The sequence below is a fragment of the Diplotaxodon limnothrissa genome, linkage group LG19 (genome assembly GCF_057381915.1).
Source record: "Diplotaxodon limnothrissa isolate DT_005_m linkage group LG19, D_limnothrissa_male_GT1.1, whole genome shotgun sequence".
Classification (NCBI taxonomy): domain Eukaryota; kingdom Metazoa; phylum Chordata; class Actinopteri; order Cichliformes; family Cichlidae; genus Diplotaxodon; species Diplotaxodon limnothrissa.
Window position 1 is genome coordinate 16,133,903 of NC_140614.1, and position 23,028 is coordinate 16,156,930.

General features: G+C 41.6%; 1 protein-coding gene across 1 annotated transcript; it reads left to right on the forward strand.

Annotated features, from left to right (window-relative positions):
* The first annotated feature begins 12,418 nt into the window (after nucleotides 1-12,418).
* Nucleotides 12,419-20,837, forward strand: fbxo33 (F-box protein 33). Its single transcript, XM_085342869.1, has 6 exons — nucleotides 12,419-12,963; nucleotides 15,605-15,715; nucleotides 17,428-17,588; nucleotides 17,674-17,882; nucleotides 17,987-18,284; nucleotides 18,771-20,837. The coding sequence occupies exons 1-6, from the start codon at nucleotides 12,530-12,532 to the stop codon at nucleotides 19,034-19,036; spliced, it is 1,479 nt and encodes a 492-aa protein (XP_085198995.1). The 5' UTR covers nucleotides 12,419-12,529; the 3' UTR covers nucleotides 19,037-20,837.
* The last annotated feature ends 2,191 nt before the right edge of the window (nucleotides 20,838-23,028 follow it).

Consider the following 23,028-nt stretch of genomic DNA (forward strand, 5'->3'; position numbering starts at 1 on the left):
CCCCCGGCAACCTATGTCTATTGCAGCATAACTAAGGGAGGATTCAGGGTCACCTGGCCCAGCCCTAACAATATGCTTTAGCAAAAAGGAAAGTTTTAAGCCTAATCTTAAAAGTAGAGATAGTGTCTGTCTCCCGAATCCAAACTGGAAGCTGGTTCCACAGAAGAGGGGCCTGAAAACTGAAGGCTCTCCCTCCCATTCTACTTTTAAATACTCTAGGAACAACAAGTAGGCCTGCAGAGCGAGAGCGAAGTGCTCTAACAGGGTGATATGGTACTACAAGGTCATTAAGATAAGATGGGGCTTGGTTATTTAAGACCTTGTATGTGAGGAGCAGGATTTTGAATTCAATTCTGGATTTAACAGGAAGCCAATGAAGGGAAGCCAAAACAGGAGAAATATGCTCTCTCTTTCTAGTCCCTGTCAGTACTCTTGCTGCAGCATTTTGGATTAGCTGAAGGCTTTTCAGTGAGTTTTTTGGACATCGTGATAATAATGAATTACAGTAGTCCAGCCTGGGAGTAATAAATGCATGAACTAGTTTTTCAGCGTCACTCTGAGACAGGATATTTCTAATTTTAGAGATGTTGCGCAAATGGAAGAACGCAGTCTTACATATTTGTTTAATATGTGCATTGAAGGACATATCCTGGTCAAAAATGACTCCAAGGTTCCTCACAGCGTTACTGGAGGCCAAGGTAATGTCATCCAGAGTAAGAATCTGGTTAGATACCATATTTCTAGGCTTTTCAGGGCCGAGTACAATAACCTCAGTTTTATCTGAATTAAGAAGCAGAAAGTTAGCGGCCATCCAGGTCTTTATGTCTTTAAGACATTCCTGCAGTTTAACTAATTGGTGTGTGTTATCTGGCTTCATGGACAGATAGAGCTGGGTGTCATCTGCATAGCAGTGAAAATGTATGCTATGTCTTCTAATGATACTGCCTACGGGAAGCAGGTATAATGTAAACAGAATTGGTCCTAGCACTGAACCCTGTGGAACTCCATAATTAACCTCAGTGTGTGAAGAGGACTCTCCATTTACATGCACAAACTGGAGTCTATTAGATAGATATGATACAAACCACTGCAGTGCAGTACCTGTAATACCTACAGCATGTTCTAATCGCTCTGATGGGATATTATGGTCGACAGTATCGAATGCTGCATTTCTAGCAGGACAAGCACAGAGATGAGTCCACTGTCAGAGGCCATAAGAAGATCATTTGTAACCTTCACTAAAGCTGTTTCTGTGCTGTGATGAGCTCTGAAACCTGACTGAAACTCTTCAAATAAACCATTCCTCTGCAGATGATCTGTTAGCTGTTTGACAACTACTCTTTCAAGGATTTTTTATTTGAAAGGAAGGTTGGAGATTGCAGAGGTGGGACCAAGTCATTGTTTTGCAAGTCTCAAGTAAGTCTCGAGTCTTTATCCTCAAGTCTGAAGTCAAGTCTCAAGTAATGTCACGCAAGTCAGAGTCGAGTCTCAAGTCACTGGTGTAAAAGTCCAAGTAAAGTCACAAGTCTGAAATTTTGAATTTCAAGTCCTTTCGAGTCTTTAAAAAAAAAAACGAAAAAAGCATGTTGCAGTTATATGCTAAATGTAAATGTTAGACCATGTAATTTTTAAATCTGTGTTTTTCTCAACACATGACAAAATAGTGAACTTAGAAAATATACACAAATTGTGAAATTGCACCTCTTTAAAATGCAGCTCAATTAAACCTAGCTCCAAGAATAATTTTCACCGACAGTTCTGAGATAAGCTGCATGTTATTCTTGGATGCGGTTGCAGGACCGGCTTTAAAATCGCATGACAAAAATATCATACATATTTTAAAAAAAACTGCATCACCAACGTAGCCTGGACAACATTTGCTAGTTAGATGAAGTCAGCTATCTCATCGTAGCATATTTATATGCATATTTATAATTATACGCTTCTTGGAGTGAGCGCATACACTCATGAAGTTTAGTAACTTCCAGTCACTGCAACAAGCCCAGGTACAGTTTACCGACGGATGGGTACAGGACCTTGAAATGCACTGTGTAGAAAGTAAAGACCATCGTACGGATCATAAGTTTACCAGTCTCACAAATCGTCGTCATAAATACACATTCGTTAACCATTTATTAATAGGACCTTTGAGCTCAAGGGTAATTAATTAGCAGTGGAAATAATTTCTGGTAGCATCACAGAAATGTAGCAGTGACAATAATATTGTATGCTGTAATCGTACTGGACAATTAGTGATACAAAACAACTGTTTTATCCTGTGAATAAAAGTATATGTTTTTGTCAATGTACCATAATAACAGAAGCGAAACGCAATATTGTGTCAGGACAATTCACTATTTATGCACAATAAACACAATAAACAAAGGAGCATAGCGCGACAATTTCTGTTCAGCACCAGACTTGCTTGTAACCTATATCACCAATTATGTTAAGAAAAATGACGCATTAACTACAACAGCAGACTGACCTCTGTGGAAATGCTTGGAGCAGACTAACCTGTGAGCTGGAGGGTTCTGGGACGTTATAATTGGTCTTTGAATGGCTGCAATCCAGTCGCCTTTGTTACTTCGGAAACATGGCTCGAACAATTTCTCTTCAACGACGTAATCCGATAACAACCGATCTCTTTACCCGTCGGCTTCCCGTGGCTGTCATGCGACCGGCTATTGCAGTTAATAATACAACAGCTTCTTGACATTTTTGTGTTTCTTTTTATCGCTGTATAACTGATTTTAATTGAAAGCCTGCGTGCGCTAGTACCGCTTGCCATGAGTTCCCAGAATCCTTTGCGGTTCTACCCGTGAATGACGTCACATTTTCAATCTCTATATAATATGCATGTTAAATTTTATATTTGGGGTAAAATATCAAGTCTTTTCAAGTAAACCGGTTCAAGTCCAATTCAAGTCCCAAGTCATTGGTGTAAAAGTCCAAGTCAAGTCACAAGTCTTAGAACATTTTTTCAAGTCAAGTCTAAAGTCATAAAATTAATGACTCGAGTCTGACTCGAGTCCAAGTCATGTGACTCGAGTCCACACCTCTGGGAGATTGGCCTATAATTAGCTAAGACTGCTGGGTGTAGAGATGGCTTTTTGAGTAAAGGTTTAACTACAGCTAGCTTGAAGGCCTGTGGTACATAGTTGATCATATTTAAGATCGAAGAATTAATTAATGGCAGGACTTAGAGCTGGGCGATATGAGATTTTTTCATATCACGATATGTTTTTTTCATTTCAGGCGATAACGATATCTATCACGATATAAGCCAAATAACTATATTTGTAAGATTTAAATGTGCCGTTGCTCACAAGTAAAATGTGAAATAATCAGCAGCTTGTTTTTATTTAAATATTTATTTCCCATAATAAGTTCATCCATTAAGCGGACGTGAATGGATGGATGAAGTTCAACAGGGTAGATGTACTTAAGGAACATGAGACTTTTTCAGATAAATAAAGGCAAATATTGCAAACTACACAAAAGGCAGCCGCTAAAGCGTTTAGGTTTCAAAATAGAACAAACGAAACAGACTACTAAATTGTCAATTCCACTTAGAAACAAAATATTAATTCTAAAAATAAATCTTAGTTTGTTTTTACAGAAGAACAGACAAAACTGACTAACGTTTGTCAATATCAAATAAACTGAGAACTAAAAGGAAATTCTCAATCTCTCCTTGTTGTATAGCTTAGCTTTTCAAACAGTTTTAACAGTTACTTTAGTCTGACAAAAGCCGAATAACGAATTAGCGCTTCCAGTCAGAGACTGAGGCTACGTCCACACGTACACGGGTACTTTTGAAAACGGAGATTTTCCGTTTCCGTTTTAAAAAATAATCCCGTCCACACATAAAGGCAGAAATGAAGGAAAACGCTGCTATGAACATGCCAAAGCAGCAGGTGGAGCTAGATTCCTAACCGTGCAGAAATGTTGGCCAATCAGAAGTCTAGAAGCCTCGGTGGGGAAAAGTAAACAAAGCTGGGGCATAGAAGCGGAACCGAGTCGTATATGTGGAGGGACAGTAACTGTGTGTATATGTAAGCATTTAAACACTGCAGAGAGTAGAATTAACAGTATTGTAGAAATTCATTTCACCGAAACAATAACGTGGCGCACAGTGTGACGCATGCACCAGTTTATTGTATTTCCAGACTTGCTTTCGGCACAATTTACAGTGCACGCTACTCTGTTTTTTGTCAGACTTGAAATAGCCGAAATACCTTCACACTACGGAACTTCTTTGGCTCTTCCGTTCGACAATCTCTCCGGCATTGGAACCATCATCTGTTTTCTCTTCGGTAACCTTCGGTCACGCTCGGTTGATTTTTCTAGTCGGCACACTCATTTCCTCCATTACCCGGGCGGTACGGTGGCTGGCTGCTTCCCAAACAAATACACATGTGCGGCTTGGCACTTGTGCTGTACGTAACAAGTCACGCGACGTGACGCTGCGGCTGTGATTGGTTCGGCTCTGCGCTACTTAATTTGGATTGGCTGACCTTTTTAAAAAAAAAAAAAAAAAAAAAAAGAGGACAAGAGCGGCGAGGTCTATCGCGATAGTTTCATTTCTCTATCGAGTAAAAGTTATATCGCGATACATATCGTTATCGTTCTATCGCCCAGCTCTAGCAGTAGCAGCTCTAGCTCTAGCAGGCTGGAGAAACTGATCAGGAAGGCTAGCTCTGTGGTCGGCATGAAGCTGGACACTCTGATGACAGTGGCAGAGAAAAGGACATTAAAGAAACTGATGGACATTATGAACAATGCTGGGCATCCTCTGCACACGGCCATTAACAACCAGAAGAGTCTGTTCAGTGACAGGTTGCTTCTCCCCAAGACAAGAACTAACAGACTTAAAAACTCCTTTGTCCCACACGCCATCAAACTGTTTAACTCCTCTCTGGAGGGGAGAGGGAGGGGAAACAGGAGGACAAAGGAGGGGGGAACAACTAAGCTGTAGTGCCTCTTCACCTCACTGTACAATACCTTGTGCAATACTTTTTGTAAATAGTCAACAGTGCAATAGACCTCAATACTTGAAATGTGCAATTCACTTGTATTTTTATTTTTATTCCTATTTATTCTATTTATCCCCTTCGTATATTTTATTTATATTTGTCTCTGTATTTATATATGTGTGTGTGTATGTATATATATATATATATATATATATATATATATATATATATATATATATAATATTCTGTAACTCTGTAACTTCTGTCGGTGCTGTGCTTTTTTTGGAAATCGAATTTCCCAGAGGAACCCACCCGAGGGATTAATAAAGTTCTATCTTATCTTATCTTAGCAGGACTTCTTTGAGCAGTTTTGTAGGAATGGGGTCTAAAAGACACGTTGATGGCTTGGAGGAAGTAATTATTGAAGTTAACTCAGAAAGATCAATTAGAGAAAAAGAGTCTAACTTAACATCAATGGTACTAAGAGTAGCTGTAGATAATATTACATCTGTGGGATGATTACTGGTAATTTTTTCTCTAATGATAAAAATTTTATTTGTGAAGAAGTTCATGAAGTCATTACTAGTTAACGTTAAAGGGATTGTTGGCTCAAAAGAGCTCTAACTTTTTGTCAGCCTGGCTACAGTGCTGAAGAGAAACCTGGGGTTGTTCTTATTTTCTTCAATCAGTGATGAATAGTAAGATGTTCTGGCTTTGAGGAGGGCTTTCTTATAAAGCAGCAAACTATTTCTCCAGGCTAAATGATGATCCTCTAAATTTGTGACACGCCATTTCCTCTCCAGATTATGAGTCATCTGCTTTAGGGTACGTGTTTGAGAATTATACTACGGAGTCAGGTACTTCTGATTAGAGACCTTAGTTTTCACAGGAGCTACAGTATCCAGAGTCGTACGTAGTGAGGAGGTGAAATTATTAACAAGATAATCGACCTCTGTTGGGGTAGCGTTCAGATACAGTGGGGCAAAAAAGTATTTAGTCAGCCACCGATTGTGCAAGTTCCCCCACCTAAAATGATGACAGAGGTCAGTAATTTGCACCAGAGGTACACTTCAACTGTGAGAGACAGAATGTGAAAAAAAAATCCATGAATCCACATGGTAGGATTTGTAAAGAATTTATTCATAAATCAGGGTGGAAAATAAGTATTTGGTCAATAACAAAAATACAACTCAATACTTTGTAACATAACCTTTGTTGGCAATAACAGAGGTCAAACGTTTACTATAGGTCTTTACCAGGGGCCTGTTCTTCGTACCTCGCTAAGTAAGTTAGCTGGATTAGATTGTTGACGATTTCGCGTGATCCTGGATCGTTCGGTTCCCCGAAGCTCATCCGGGACTTGCTGTCATAGCAACAGAGCCGTAAGCGTAAACCTGCTCGGGAGCAGGTTCACTTTATGTAAACAGGATTAGATCGCGGCCACGCAGGTATGTCCGCTTCATTTATACGAAAGCAACAGCGATATTCCACCACTGTTTCACCATAAATAAATAACATCAATGTAACTAAAGATAATGCAGCACCTGATCCTTTTATTGATGTCACACAGATACATACAGGTCATTTCCTAAAAAAGGGAAATGTACTATTAACATTCTATTACATGTATGTGATTATTACAGATGTAATTCATATTTCAGAGTAGTAATTGTAAATTACTTCGTGTAATCAAGATGAGAGACCACGGCTATAAAAGCCAAGGTGGATTTGGGAAGTCTATCGCAGCCATGTCCTGTCCGTTTACGCGAGCCACCCATTGCGGAAGGTGCAAGATTGATAAGGAGAGTCCTCAGAATTCAGCGTATATTGCGGGATAGACAGGATCCTTTAGCTCAGCGCGACAGTGTGCTCATTGAGAGATATCGATTTCCCCGTGAGGGTATTATTTACTTAACCAACTTGTTGACGAGGGGGTGCAGGACCACCACCTGTCTTTTTTTGCTCTGCCCTTTTCTTGGTTGCTGTTATGAACAAACAAACAGAGTATTCCAGGGTCTCTTTCCAAGAGACGAAAAGCAATATAAGTGATAGATATTACCATTCTATAGAATATTCTTATATTTCACTTTTACTTGTTCCCATGTTCTAGTGGGTCCTGTTGTGGCTCTAATGTGAAAGAGGATATAATATAACAATATAATATAATGTAATATAATATTGGATAATATAGTGTAATATAATAAATCTACCCTACCGCCTACTGGTGTTGGCCAGAGGGGCCGATGGCGCGATATGGCAGCCTCGCTTCTGTCAGTCTGCCCCAGGGCAGCTGTGGCTACAACCGTAGCTGCCTCCACCAGTGTATGAATGTGAGAGTGACTGAATAGTGGCATTGTAAAGCGCTTTGGGTGCCTTGAAAAGCGCTATATAAATCCAATATATTATTATTATTATTATTAAATTACTTACGAGTTTAATTTGTCAGCAACTTTCTGCCAGCCCTCTCTCCTTGCTTTTGCAGCCTTTGCAGTGTTCCCTTGCGTTCTGATTTAACTCTGAAACTCCTGAAATCCCTCACTCAGGAGTTCTTGCTCTGCTGCCGAAAAATACCGAGCCGAGCGCACTCCTTCGACATTTTCGCCGACCAATCAGAGGGTTGCCGATCACTGTTTCTGCTATCGATGCGTATCCCCTTTTACGGCACCCAGTGATCGCACATTACTTCATCCAGCTGTACTAATCGTCAACAGCAGGTGTGTTCGGGGAACCGGATTAGCGCGCTCACGGTTAGCGCGATGGTTTGGTCTTGGATGTTTCATTTGATCTTGGATGTAGTAAGCGACGTACGAAGCACAGGGCCCAGGTTTGCACACACAGTAGCTGGTATTTTGGCCCATTCCTCCATGCAGATCTTCTCGAGAGCAGTGATGTTTGGGGCTGTCGCCGAGCAACACGGACTTTCAACTCCCGCCACAGATTTTCTATGGGGTTGAGGTCTGGAGACTGGCTAGGCCACTCCAGGACTTTCAAATGCTTCTTACGGAGCCACTCCTTTGTTGCCCGGGCGGTGTGTTTTGGATCATTGTCATGTTGGAAGACCCAGCCTCGTTTCATCTTCAAAGTTCTCACTGATGGAAGGAGGTTTTGGCTCAAAATCTCACGATACATGGCCCCATTCATTCTGTCCTTAACACGGATCAGTCGTCCTGTCCCCTTGGCAGAAAAACAGCCCCATAGCATGATGTTTCCACCCGCATGCTTCACAGTAGGTATGGTGTTCTTGGGATGCAACTCAGTATTCTTCTTCCTCCAAACACGACGAGTTGAGTTTATACCAAAAAGTTCTACTTTGGTTTCATCTGACCACATGACATTCTCCCAATCCTCTGCTGTATCATCCATGTGCTCTCTGGCAAACTTCAGACGGGCCTGGACATGCACTGGCTTCAGCAGCGGAACACGTCTGGCACTGCGGGATTTGATTCCCTGCCGTTGTAGTGTGTTACTGATGGTGACCTTTGTTACTTTGGTCCCAGCTCTCTGCAGGTCATTCACCAGGTCCCCCCGTGTGGTTCTGGGATCTTTGCTCACCGTTCTCATGATCATTTTGACCCCACGGGATGAGATCTTGCGTGGAGCCCCAGATCGAGGGATATTATCAGTGGTCTTGTATGTCTTCCATTTTCTGATGATTGCTCCCACAGTTGATTTTTTCACACCAAGCTGCTTGCCTATTGTAGATTCACTCTTCCCAGTCTGGTGCAGGTCTACAATACTTTTCCTGGTGTCCTTCGAAAGCTCTTTGGTCTTGGCCATGGCGGAGTTTGGAGTCTGACTGTTTGAGGCTGTGGACAGGTGTCTTTTATACAGATAAGTTCAAACAGGTGCCATTCGTACAGGTAACGAGTGGGGGACAGAAAAGCTTCTTACAGAAGACGTTACAGGTCTGTGAGAGCCAGAGATTTTCCTTGTTTGAGGTGACCAAATACTTATTTTCCACCCTAATTTACGAATAAATTCTTTACAAATCCTACCATGTGGATTCATGGATTTTTTTTTTCACATTCTGTCTCTCACAGTTGAAGTGTACCTCTGGTGCAAATTACTGACCTCGGTCATCATTTTAAGTGGGGGAACTTGCACAATCGGTGGCTGACTAAATACTTTTTTGCCCCACTGTAGCTGCTCTGCTCTATGTTGGTACAGGGCATTGAAGATGATAACAGTGGGTGGATTATATACTTAAACTTAGTTACAGCGCTTTCAGAAAGACATCTACTTTGATAAAGTCTACTCTCCACCGCTGTGTAATCAATTATTGTAAATGTAAATGTTATCAGGAAATGATCAGACAGGAGAGGGTTTTCAGGAAACACTGTTAAATGTTCAGTTTCTATGCCATATGTTAAAACAAGATCTAGAGTGTGATTAAAGTGGTGGGTGGGTTCTTTTACATTTTGAGAGAAACCAATTGAGTCTAATAACAGATTAAATGCCATGTTGAGGCTGTCATTTTTAGCATCTACATGGATGTTAAAATCATCCACAATAATTATTTTATCTGAGCTCAGAACTAAATTAGATATAAAGTCTGAGAAATCAGACAGAAACTCTGTGTAAGGCCCAGGTGGACGATAGATGATAACAAGTAAGACTGGTTTCTGAGTTTCACAGCTGGGGTGGACAATGTTAAGCATCAGGCTTTCAAATGAATTAAAAGTCTGTCTTGGTCTTTCATTAATTAATAGGCTGGTGTGAAAAATTGCTGCCACACTGCCCCCTCGGCCTGTGCTTCGAGATTTCTGGTAGTTAGAATGACTCGGGGGTGTTGATTCATTTAAACTAAGATAATCATCCTGCTGCAACCAGGTTTCTGTAAGGCAGAGTAAATCAATTTGTTGATCAATTATTAAGTCATGTACTAACAGAGACTTGGAGGAGAGAGACCTAATATTTAATAATCCACATTTCACTGTTTTACTCTTTGGTTCAGATGTGGATACTTTATTGTTCTTTCTTTGTAATTGTTTATGTTTAAGTTGTTTGTTGCTGGTTTTTAGTTTGTTTTTTGTCTGTTTGGGAGCTGACACAGTCTCTATGGAGATGGGGTTTTTTGGGGGGGGGGTAGCAGGAGGAGAGAAGCTGCAGAAAGGCGTGTAAGACTGCAACTCTGCTTCCTGGTCCCAACTCTGGATAGTCATATTTTGGGGGGTTTAATAAATTTGTCCATATTTCTAGAAATGAGAGCTGCTCCATCCAAAGTGGGATGGATGCAGTCTCTCCTAACAAGACCAGGTTTCCTTCAGAAGGTTTGCCAATTATCTATGAAGCCCACATCGTTTCTGGGACACCACTCAGACAGCCAGCAATTTAAGGAGAACATGCGGCTAAACATGTCACTCCTGGTCTGATTGGGGAGGGGACCAGAGAAAACTACAGAGTCCGACATTGTTTTGGCAAAGTTGCACACCGATTCAATATTGATTTTAGTGACCTCCGATTGGCGTAACCGGGTGTCATTACTGCCGACGTGAATTATGATCTTACTGAATTTACGTTTACCCTTAGCCAGCAGTTTTAAATTTCCTTCAATGTCGCCTGCTCTGGCCCTTGGAAGACAATTGACTATGGTTGCCGGTGTCTCTAGCTTCACATGTCTGAGAACAGAATCACCAATTACCGGGTGTGTTGCCGAGTGGGGAAAAACGGTTAGACACATGAACGGGTTGGTGGTGTACCTGGGGCTTCTGTTTAGGACTATGCTTCCTCCTCACCGTCACCCAGCCGCCCTCTTTCCCCAGCTGCTTGGGGTCTGCCGGGGAACAGCTAGCGGGGCCTACGCTATCTTCGGCTGCACCAGCTACAGGGGCCTGGCTAGCTATGGGTGAATGAAGGGTGCGAAGCTGAGTCTCCAATTCAGTAATCCTGGCCTCCAGAGCTGCAAATATGCTACATTTGTTACAGATATCATTACTGCTAAAGGAGGCCGAGGAGTAACTAAACATCTGACACAATGAGCAAGAAAGTGCAGGAGGGACAGGTGAAGTAGCCATGGTGCTAACGAGTCGGCTACGAGCTAAGCTAAGCTAGCGAAACAGTACAGAGACAGTGAGTGAATACTTTGGCTATAAATTAGGTAGTGAGTACACAGAAAGTGTGCTTCGGATGAAGCACGTGAAGATTATACTATGAAAAAGAATGTATTTAAAAGTTGTTAATTAAATTGCTACGCAAATAAGCTACTCAGAAACACCACTGTGTTTGAGCAGGAACAGGAAGTGATACTCTACCGCAGAGCGAGCGAACACCAAGTGACAGCGCCACCAAGAGTCAGATGAAACGCAAAGTAATGATCCCAAACGCAATCCATTTGTGGATAATAGCGCTCACTGTGGTTCGCTGGAGACCCAAAGCCTTAAAAATGGCTTTATAAGCCTTTAGATAGATGTCACTTACTTTGTTTCTCATCTGTTCTTGAGTTTCTTTAGATCGGGGCATGATGAGTTGCTTTTTTTGACCTTTTACACTTTACACACTGGTGTCACTATGTTTAAGTTAAACAATCATTCATTATGGTTATAAAAATTTCATCAAAGGTAAAATAGACAGTCACAGAGAGATTTTAACTTATCAAATGACTGCAAACAACTACCTTACCCGAAAAGGCTAAGGCATATCCGGAAACTGAACACAAAATAACCAAATTAAACAAAGAAAAGGCAAAAGAAAATTAATGGGGAAAAAATCCGGGACTCTCCACCAATTGCTCTTAGAACTGAAGAAGCTTCTCGGATGAGAGGTGAAACGTCTTCAAGAAAACCTTTCCAGTTAGTATGTCAAAACACATTTCATCTTTTTTCAGGGACTTTAGAGTTTACGTACATTACAGTAGGAGTATATTAACAGTTATATCATTTTTTTTTGTCTTCTATAATGACATTAAAAAAATAAAACTCCCATTACCATTCAGTTTTTGCTTCCAGACTTTTCACATTGGATGCAGTTCATTGGTTAAAAATATGCTGTGCAAATTATTTTCATACCATGCATTTGTCCTTGTAATTTTTTTTCTTTCTTTTTTTTTGAGTGTGGCATGAACTGGAGGGGGTGTGTCGTGCTGGAAACTTACTCCAAAATAAAGATCATGTGGAGGCTCGGGTTTTTTCCAGCCGAGAAACACTGCCCTCTAACGGAGCACGTCAGTATGGCAAAAATAACAGCACCTTCGGATGAAACCATTCAAGTGACAAGGTATCGATGCGGCCACGGGTTACTCCAAATCTGATGAAAATACCACTAAGTCATCAGCGTGGTAGAATAAAATATTAGTGTTAGGAAATAAAAAAGAAATACCTGCGATGGATGCTTTGATAAGGTTTGTGGGGATTGTTTCCGTCCCCGTGTAATTCGGTGGAGTGGTACGTTCCAGTAGTATTGAAGGCAAAGCTGAAAACGGTTTGTTTTTGCCGAGAGGAAGAAACGTCGCTGCTATTCGCAGCTGCTACCTCGTCGCTTTAATAAACGGTTGTGACATTTCGTTTACGTCTGGTTGGTTTTTCGACAGCAGCTTTTGCCGTTTTTAGCTCGCCATGGCTCTGTGCGGGGGTGTCGGAGCCATGGCTTTGCCCAGCGAGCTTATTGTCCACATATTCTCCTTTCTGTCCGACCGAGACAAGCTCCGGGCCTCGGCTGTGTGCTCTCGCTGGAGGGAGTGTTTGTTCTACCCCGCGCTGTGGACCGAGCTCAAACTGCGAATAGGTGGTGGTGGATGCTCCAGCTCTGACGAAACCCCGAAGCTTGAGTTCCTTATGCGAAAGTTTGGCTCTTTTGTGCGAGACTTGCAGCTAGAACTCGCACCGGTGGAAGGAAACCTTAGCCATCAGAACAGCGACCCGTCGTCCGCCAGAGTGGACCAGCCTCCGGGTCCCGATAGCGACCCGCAGCACAAGGAGCGATGGAGGGATGCCGTGGCCACCTACTTGGACCAGGTGTTATGTGTGTTCACCAGCATCCGAAACAATAGGTAATACTAGAAAATAACCTCTGAAAATGTCTGCTTTGATATTTTTAATTGGAGTGAAAAATTCGCTTGACATGTTCGCCCTGTTTTGTTTTGTTTTTTTTTTAATTTCTCGGGTTTAGATGCGTCGCAGTGAGCTAGCAACTGGCTAGCTCAGTTAGCTATAAACAAACCCTGGCATTAGGAGTTACGTAATCATGCCAGGTCTTTGCAGTGGCAGCAAGCGTTATGCATATGGTTTATTAAGGGCACCTTTGCATGCATAAATTAAATGGTGGTGCATGTGCGAGGCATCTGCATGCCTATTGTCACCTGTCCTATTTTACACTTCTCATTATGGTCTCTCCATAGCAGCAGGTACAATGCAGCACTGGTGGAGGCTAGAAGGCTTTGTTGGCTGTGACTTGCTGATATCAGCACTGACACACACACACACACAAATATACAGTGTGTGGATGTATTTAGCCTGTTGTCCGTTTGTAGGACGTGATCACTTATATTCTCTCTCACACACACAAAGGATAATTTCTCCTACTCTGTCAAAATTTGACACTGTTAACGCTTCTAATTTCATTGGTGCAGCTGTGTCACACCTTTTTCCACCTTCTCCCGTCTTCTTTACAGTGTTTTGTGATGCTGGCATTCAAAACTGGTTGCTTTGTCTTAATTCTACTAAAGGGGTTGAAATATTTGACATTATTTTGTTGTTTGTTTTAAAGTTGTTTCAGTTTAAGGATAACTTAAACCCTTTCCCACTTCCCTGCTGGTGTACAGCTTTACTAGCTAGATCCAGAAAGTTGCATTTTGTGCCAATGCTGTCTTTTAACTGATAACGTTTCAGTTCAGTAACAGGCTGTTGTTTTTATAAGCTTCAGCGGCAAAGGAAGGATGTTCTCCCACTTCCTACACAACACTTTCACTGACTATCGGTGTGTATCAGGCAACACATAGACACCAATAATGATCTATCTGTGGTAATCCACTTCCAGACACCTGATTTATTCAAACACACTTTTAAAATGTGACAAATTTGGGTTCATCCAGATGTAGAATTGTGAAAGTGGGCTTGGTGGGGAAAGCAGAACTGAAATAAATGGATGAACTTGTTCCACTGATCTCATCATGGTGATGAAGCATTATGAGAATCTAAGAACCATGGTCTGTTTTGTGCATGGTAGTTTTGAAAAGATCAGGACTACAACCTCTAACTTCAGAGCTCGCTATTGGGTAATGAAAAGCCTGTTTTTTGTTTGTTTGTTTGTTTGTTTGTTTGTTTTTGTTTTTTGTTGTTGTTTTCTGGGGGGGGGGGGGGGGGGGTTGTTCCTTTCATTTAGTGCACTGAGCCAGCTCCACCAGCACTGACATATGTTCCGAATAATGAGAACAGGCAAGTTGTTGTTTCTTTCTAAGGGCACTAAGTAGCTGCACATGAGCCCATAAACCTGAACTCTCAGCTGATACACAGGAAGTGGGTATATCAAATGTAACATGCGCTTCACCTTGCAGGTACGCCTGTGCCATGTGCGGCTGTATGAAACCCTTGTGGTTGCACTGGTGCATGTGCGACACTTATGCAGGGGATATGTTCCCATCAGTATTGAGTTGGCTAATTCAGACATTTAAAAATGTTGGGAAAATGGCCTACAACAGGAACTGTTTTCAATAAATGATGGCACTTTGCGAAGTGTTGATTGTAGGGATGCACTAATTATGAAATTCTGGGTTAATGGAACCTGTTTGACTATTATTTGAAGACTACACATCACCCAGATAAGGTTCATATTTGTTTATAATGTAATGGCTGTTGGTATCTTGTGTCGTTGTACTGTTGGACTATTTAAAGGTCGTCATTATCATTCATAGGGATGCTGACTTTAAGCACAATCATTATGAAAACAGTAAAAATAGTGTTAACTGATTTCTTAAGATATTCATATACATGTTATTGTCATTTGCAGTTATTTGATTGTAACTTATGTCTGACCAAATTAAACTGAAGTGATAAAATGTTAAAATGTAAATTTTCCAATACGTTTATAACATGAATAAATCTATTGCCTCTTAATCCTGTTGGTTCATTTAGCCAAAACAACACTGATGTGAAAGAAAATGTCATCCTATTTGCAGATAAACCTGCCCTTCCCTCTTATGTTTGTAACCGGTCCTATAAAGAAATTCGTCCTTTCTGCTTTTCGCCATGTTTATGTTGGTGATCTTCCAAACATTACTATCAAAAGAGGTGTAGATCGTCTGTTTGAAACAAGGTAATTGGCTGCATTGTGACCACTATGCTTACATTGACTGCATCAGTGTTCGAAAGAATCAACTTTGGCGTATACACTGCTGCTTGATCTTTGCCAATCTATTTTGGGTGCCAGCATATAAAGGGCTTTCAACAGCACTGCGGGAAAGTGCAGGGCAGCCATAATTCTGTGTGGGATAGAAAGCAGCTCAGGAGAAGTGAAGACTAAATTACACTGAACAAAATGGCTGCAGTTTGTTTAACAGGTGAAACCTTTTTTTTAAGTTGTTTGGATCGGATGACTCATCTGACTTGCTGCTGTTGATACAGGTGTTCTAGTAATAACTGCAAATTTTTTTAAATTTTTTTTTTCTCTAACTGTACGTGTCTTTGTCTATTCAGAAATCTGCAGAAGCTGAGTCTGTATGGAGACACATTCATTCTCCAGCAAGAGGGACTACTAGACAGCTCTCACCTGCATGTAATCCACCAGGGGGACAAAAAGATCAATGAGTAAGTCACAACATCGAAGCATGAAAACAGGTTTCACTGAAATGACTGACAAATGTGATAATTAAAGCTGCATGTGGGTGTGAATGAGTAATATTTCCAAAACTGCATCTTCTTGTTGTTATGGAAAGTCTGCGGTGTTTGGTGTCTCTAAAGGGCAATTAATTTACAAAATTAAGAAAAGACAGTTTTTCATCACAGGACAGTCTTTGTCCACGTCAAACACTCAAAGTGTGTGTCTGGTTTCCGCCTAGAAAACTGAGAAGCAAAGCATTGACTCTCTGAAAAAGGAGCGTTTGTTTTTGTGTGTTGTTGGTGTTTAAAAGACTGAGGGCTTTAAATAGTGGTCATTTACATAACCCAGTATCCAACGTCTATGTATATCGACCCTGATGGAAAATTTTGATTCCCATCAAATCTGAATGCATGTACACACCTCTGCACTGAGCAGACAGCAAATGAATTAAACCAATACGGAAGTGCCAAAAATGCTGGCCACTTGAGGCTGGCTCCAAAAGCAAATCAGTCCCAATAGACTCCAGTTTTTAAATGGCCAACTTTACAGCTTTAAGAAACATATTTACAGCTTGAAAGAAAAGCTCCTGGCTTTAGAGAGAGAGTGAGAGTGTGTGTGTGTTAAAGTAAAAAGACAGAAAATGTTATGACTTGAATCCAGTTTTATGTTCTGTCAATTTGTGTTTATTAATTGCAGCAGCCTAAATCAGTCATTGCATTTGAGTTCGGCCCTCCTGCTGCTATTTCTTATTTATTTCCCGTCATTCTCTGAGTGTTTTTGTATTTGGGACACACGTTATGGTGGATGATGGATAGCCATGCTCTGATAGGTACATGTAGATCCACTCCCTGTCTCAATGATGAGAAGTGGACTATGAAGAAGGTCACACAACCTCGTTTTTTTTTTTAATACAGTGTTTGTGTCCAGTATGCCTCCCAGACAGCTCTCACTTTTTGGGGCATGTACATGGGATTTCTTAGGGTATTTAGAGGATGAGGACAGTGCCTTGTTTTTGTTTCTTGAGGTCCAGAGCGTATTGTCCAGCTGCAGTTTTTACTGATGTACAGTAACATCCACATGAATGCAAGGATCCCAGATTCCTCAGCAGAGTGATCCACTGTAACAGTATGATCAATAGCATTCACTTAACTGGCGAAGAGTTTCATAGTTGGCCGGTTTGTGTCAGGTGTTTTTAATGTCAGTTTAACTTACAGAGCACATGGACTACTGGCTTTTCAGAATAACATGCACATCATTGCCTGCCTTGATAGCTTTTTGTCTCATTCACAGCAGTTGTGGATTTGTTTTGTAGCTGAGCAGTAGTTCAGTAAGTGATGTTTAAATAAAAATGAGATTTCAGTGTAGCTTCTGTGCTCTGTGGTTTGTGTTGTAGACACAATTGGCCATAAAACACTGTGTGAAATGCACCAAGTTGCTGAGCATAGCTCCACCAGTCTGATTGTAGTGTGTGTGTCGAAATTGTTTGGACATCATTACAATAGATCCATTTTAGGCTTACATTTAAACACATAAAGTCGGGACATTTTGAAAGTGTATATACCCTGATGATCTTTTCTTTCTTTACTCCACTGTCAGGAATGATTTTGGGGATTGTTTTGTTTTTTGTTTTTTAAACCAGATTTGACGGCAGCTGTAGTCATTCTGGTTTTTTAAATGGTCTTTCTTTGTCTCTCGATAGAATCCAACAGTTGTTTATGGAGGTCCTCTCCAACAGCAGGCAGCTGAGGTGGCTGTCTTGTAGCTTCATGCTGGGCCTGGTGACTTCCTGTTCTTTATCCTGCCTGTCCAATCCTTCAGCTGAGACCCTACAGCACCTAAGTTTACTGGACCATCAGCTAGGTATGTCTGTTACATCATATAGTTTGTAAACATTATGTGACAGTAATGCTGAATAACTGAAAGTTTTCCTCCGAATTTCCCTCAGGGCCCCTCGTCTCCCCATCTGAGTTGGATCGCCTCTCTAACCTTCATTCTCTGGCTCTCGATTTTACTGACTTTACATCTGAGCTTTGTGGTTTGCTGGCATCTCCACGGCGAACTCCACTTCATCGTCTCTCCCTGCTGCTCAACGGGGCCACCCTGGAGTTTAAATCATTAGAAGGGACCGCTACAGAGGATAACTGGAAGGCACTGGTACTGCTGTGATTCTGTATTGTGGCTTTTATTTCATGCTGAATTGAGGCTCTGTGTATTTAGTAAATTGTAGCATATCAGTAAGTTTACCTGGTCTTCCCCAGGTTCGTGTAAGCGCCAACCTGCGAGTGTACGTCATGGCCCTGGAGGTCGACAGCTCTGAGCTCCTCAGGGTCCTAAAGCCGAGCCTTCCCCTCGAGCGACTTCACCTCGACAGTTACAGCATGCCGGTGACCGACGCCACACTGGAGCTCATCTCCCAGCAGTACAACAAAACGCTGACTCACTTCCTGCTCCTGAGGGATGGCCCTGACTTCCCTGACCTCAGCATCAATCGTAACGAAGACCCTTTGGTCCTCTTGACATGGAGATGTACTCAGCTGGCTGTACTCGTGATACATGGTGAGTTCAGTTTTGTTTCTTTGATAGAATGTGAGCTGTAGTTGGTCAGATCTGTGTGGCTAGTGGTAATAATTCCATACAAAACAGGCCTGTAGTGACTGTTTTCTAAACAGTGCAGCAAGCTGTGGACTTACTGTTGTGACTGTGGACACACCAGTCCAATATTTTTAGATTGCATCCCTGGAAAAAGCTGAATAATTGTATTTTTTTTAAAATATATTTAAAAGCCAGTCTACAGACTATTATTTAATTCAGTGGTATGCTTACTACACTGCGCATCGGCAGTAGTGCACTGGCTGCTAGCAGGAGAGCTAATGTAGCTTGAAGGAAGCCAGCAGTAAAGTAACTGCAGAGTTCATTGGCAGTCTTGCCTTCCTGTAGGCCGTATTAAAAAGAAGTTGTTATGGTTTGTTTCGAGTATAAATCTGCAAAACATGTTCATTATTAGCTTTGAAATCTGAATGATTAATGCCTGAATCCATTTAGGTTACACTGTGTGGTCCCATAACTTGGTGGCCATCTCCCGACTGCGAGGCTCCAGCCTCCGTGTCCTGACCGTCTCCGAGGAGAGCATCGACTTTGATCCAGACCAGTCGGTGTGCGTAGAGGGCGACCCAGTCCACAACCTGGTGAAGGAGGTTTCTCTGGGCCTCGGCCGTGTCTGGCAGCCTTGCCTGGATTCCAGCGTGTTTTTGTCCGAACCCACCCAGCACTTCCATCATGAGCTGCGCGCCTTCAGCATGGGCATGTAGACGGGGGATGGCAAACCCAAGACATCACAGCCTAAACTGTGTCAAGACCAGACCAGACCAAGACCCAACGAAAAATCTAAAGTGGAGCTTAAGAATAGTCTATAAATTATGTGAACTGACGTGAGCTGATTGTTTTTATTTTTTAAATTTTTTTTCCATAATTAAGTCTGACCATTTTTCAACGTCGTCTTGCTTTGCTGCTCTTATTATCCAGTTGGCCAGTTGCTTGAAAAATGGATTCAGCTTCTGATGTTTTAAATATATGTATATTGCAGATAGGAGTATTCACTTAAAACTGGATTGCTAATTACAATCTGAAAAGCATTCGGTTTGAATATCACACAGAGATCTGACAGCTGGCAGGACTTCACAGGTTTTAGTTTGTGGGTCAGCGTGCGGCTTCCAGCGCCCGCTCAGCTCAGTCTGGTCTGGTCTTGCCCACAAGTATTCAGAGCTCTCTCCTTCACCTTAATAACCTCTGGAGCATCTGTGTAATGTACCTTTTGATTTGTTTTGTTTTCCTTTGTTTTTTAATTTGACTGTTTCCATCCCTCCTTGCTCTTTGTATAACCCAGTTGAGGTTTCTTTTTCCTTCTTCCCGCGTGGTGGTTCCCTTGCCTGTATTGGCTTTGTGTGTATTTAAATAGAGATGTATTATTATCCTGCTCACTGCTAGAACAGGACAGGCAGGCGGGTTGAGTGATGAACTGTAGGAATTTAAGAAGGGTTGTGTGTTCAGGCACAAGCTATTAGCTTTAGTTCTTTTGTTTCTCTTTTTCTTTTTTTTTTTTAAATCTTTTTTAACAAACCATTGCTCTGTATCCATCTGTCTGGAGTCTGTAAACTTACTGATTAGTAACTTCCTGGGTAACACAACCATAGCTGCTTCTTCTGTTGCTCTGAAAGAGCATCTCGTGCACTTGTCCACTAGTTCGAGAGCCTTGCCAGCCGGGTGGGAAACGCCACTGTAAAATGGCTGTGGCTGCTGCTAGTGAGTTTTAATGTAACAGCCGTGTCATCACCATGACTGATAATTATTGAGGGGGGGGGGGCGACTCAAAGCCAAAATAGTTTAGGGGTTTTGAGATCCTTACCGATGGTGTTGAGGAGAATATTGTTACATGCTTGTTGCCAACACACTTTGCACCCTGCTCACTTGTTGACTTTCTAGGGAAACCTCAGCGTTAGCTAAATGGGGAAGCCCCGTATTCTGACTCGCTTTCAGGGCCAAACTACAAAATTCAGCTCATCACAAAACGACAACTAGAAACTCTTTTTCTACTTTCAGGATGAATATCTCTGCCTTTCTGATTTCAGAGCCTTCCAGTTGTTTGTAAGAACGCAGAAGGGATGCATGACACAAAGTCAAAAATCATGACGCTGGAGGGCTCTGAGGTCAAAAACATCTTCAAGTAGTCCTTCATATTTTTATTTTTTTTTTAAGAGAAAACAGGGTTTTGTTCCTTAATGCCATATGTATATTTGTGATTTAAGTAATCTCTTTTGTAACAGCTTCCAAACTCTTGGTGAGGCCATGTTAGAACAGCAGCAGTATTCTGCAGGAGCAGCTATCACACAGGTCATGGCAGCAGTACTGTTGGTAGGAAGAGCTCTTCTTTCTTTTTGAGGGGGAACAAATCATGATTGAGAGCAAGGAGGGAGGAATGGGTGCATTGAATGTAACTTAATTCATTTCTGACGCTGTTGGCCAGCCATTGAAGGCTTACTCTTGCTGAATAGCTGAGTTTTAACATTGTAGGTTTCACTGACAGCCAAGACTGCTCCTTTTTTTTTTTTTTTTTTTTTTTTTTTTTTTCCCCCCCCCTTCTTCCTCTTCCTCCTCCAATGCAGCAGCACAGTAAGGTTTCGGGTCATGTGACGAAAGCTGCTTCTGTCAGTCTCAGGTAGGCTTTTAATGTCTCTAAGACCAGCAGTGGTGGCAATGTTGTGTAGCTTGTGTGAAACAATCAGTTAATGTGAGTAGAAGTTTTGTTTTTATTTTATTTTCTTTGGATTATTTTCTCTTGAGTCACAGTTGCCTTTTGAAACAGCCCCTTGTTTTCTGGCTACAGTTGTTGTTATTGATGTTGTTGTTTATCTTGCCATCCGATAGACCCTCAGTCGGAGGGGTCAGCAAACCTAATCATACATTTGTTTTCAAAGATTATGGTTGATAAAGACTAAAGAATGGCACAACCATGCTGCTTGCTGCACGTGTCTTATATCTTCAGTAGATGTGAGGGACTGAGAGGCTGTGGGGTGGTTCAAATGAATCTATGCTGTCAATGGGGGACCTGCTGGGCCCAATTAATGTTTGAACTGATGGTCGGTTATCTGAGGTGAAATGCTTTGGCACTGTGGGTCTGGCTGAGCTTGTCCTCATTCATTCACAATTGCATGACTTTGATTAAGTCAGTGTCTTTACTTGTCTGCTTTCAAGTGAATGCGATCACTTTAATACATGAAATGAATGTTAACAGCTAAAGCGAGGCATCATAGACCAAATGACTCCAGATAGACCCGAGCACCATCAGTTGATTACTGGGCTCAGTATAGCAGTGTGATCCTACAGTGCTGTGACTGCTCAGTGGCTATGAGGTCCTATTGGAGTTTTCTGAGCTGAGTTGAGGTTTTAACAGGAAAAATGGAAGTTGGGTTAGACTTTAGACCCAAATTTCGTGAGTAAACGAGCCACTGTCAGAAAAGCTGCCCACCCAAATGGCTTCAGCTCAGGCATGGATTTGCAAAGATCGAGGACAATGGCACTGCACACTGTAAAGGTCCATATCAGGGTCTATAGTTTACAGTGTTGACCTTAGTGATTTTATTCTCTTCCCCATGGACTGATATGGAACCAGTGTGCCAGCACTTTGTTAGTTTCAGAATGAATTAATCGCAGCGACTGGCCCCGGATACCAAATGTTTGCTTGTCTGTTTAAGGGGACCTTGGTGGTTTAGCCATGATAATCTCTATAGTCCTTGGTTCATATCTCAGGATAAATGCACTTTGGTACCAAGAGTTTCTTTTAAAGGCTGTTTGTGGCTGTAAATAGCTCTGTACACTCAGAGGGGAAACGTACCAACATCACACATTCAGACCAAAACGTGTTGGTTTTTTAATGTCATCTTTTTCCACGCTCCTCCTCCTTCTTTCTTCTTTTTAAAAGCTCTTTTATGTGAGAGATGTTAGAGCTGTTAGAGCTTCGTATTGTTCGTAGATGTCAGACAGGTAAGAGGTGTAAAAATGACGGCAGTGTTTAGTAGAATGTAATGTCAAAGTAACTGGTCACCTCAAATAAGCAAGTAGATTTATTTTTTTTAAGAAGCTGTTCCACTCTCGTTTCATCAGCACTTTCCTGTCTTCACAAGTCTCTAGATTTTATTGGCTTCATGCTAGAACTTAGATTTGGCTGTTTATCTGCCAAAATTAAAGGAAGGAATGGTGTTTTTACCAGAGATTAAGCTCAGATAATCAGAATTACAGTTCAGATTTGTTAGCTTGCTGAAATACTTGCGCCACAAAACTAGAAATGGAAAAAACTCTATTTTAGTGAAGGCACGTTTAGAGAAATCCTGGTTTATCCTTCCAAGGAGACAAGAGGTCAAACAGAAGTGCAACCAGTCCAGCATTGTGGCCAATAGCTAAATATTGAGCCATCTTGTGCCTGAAAGCCTCTGAAGTCTCACTGCTTTTCAAACCTTGCCTGTCAGAAAAATATTGGCTTTGTTAGGTGTTGTTATTATTAGTTCAGTTTTTAAGGGTTAAAAGCTGCAGTGATGAAGGTTTTAGCAGCCATCGTGTTTTGATTCCTCTCGGATCCTGCCTACATTTTTCTGCTCAGCTTTTCACTTGTATGCAGTAGAAATATATAAATAAGATGTTTTTGGCTGTGCAGTCCCATGCGATGTATGCATGCCTGTGTGTATTTGTATTTGTAGGGGAGAGGGCGAGGCTTGCTCGTGTTCACCAGTGTAGTCTTATCACTTCTTCT

What these genes read in the sequence shown, in the direction of transcription:
- fbxo33 (XM_085342869.1), top strand. Translation starts at nt 12,530, where the DNA reads ATGGCTCTGTGCGGGGGTGTCGGAGCCATGGCTTTGCCCAGCGAGCTT. An exon ending in ACCAGCATCCGAAACAATAG is followed by an intron (nt 12,964 to 15,604) that starts GTAATACTAGAA and finishes TTGTCTATTCAG; the next exon opens with AAATCTGCAGAAGCTGAGTC. An exon ending in GGGGACAAAAAGATCAATGA is followed by an intron (nt 15,716 to 17,427) that starts GTAAGTCACAAC and finishes GTCTCTCGATAG; the next exon opens with AATCCAACAGTTGTTTATGG.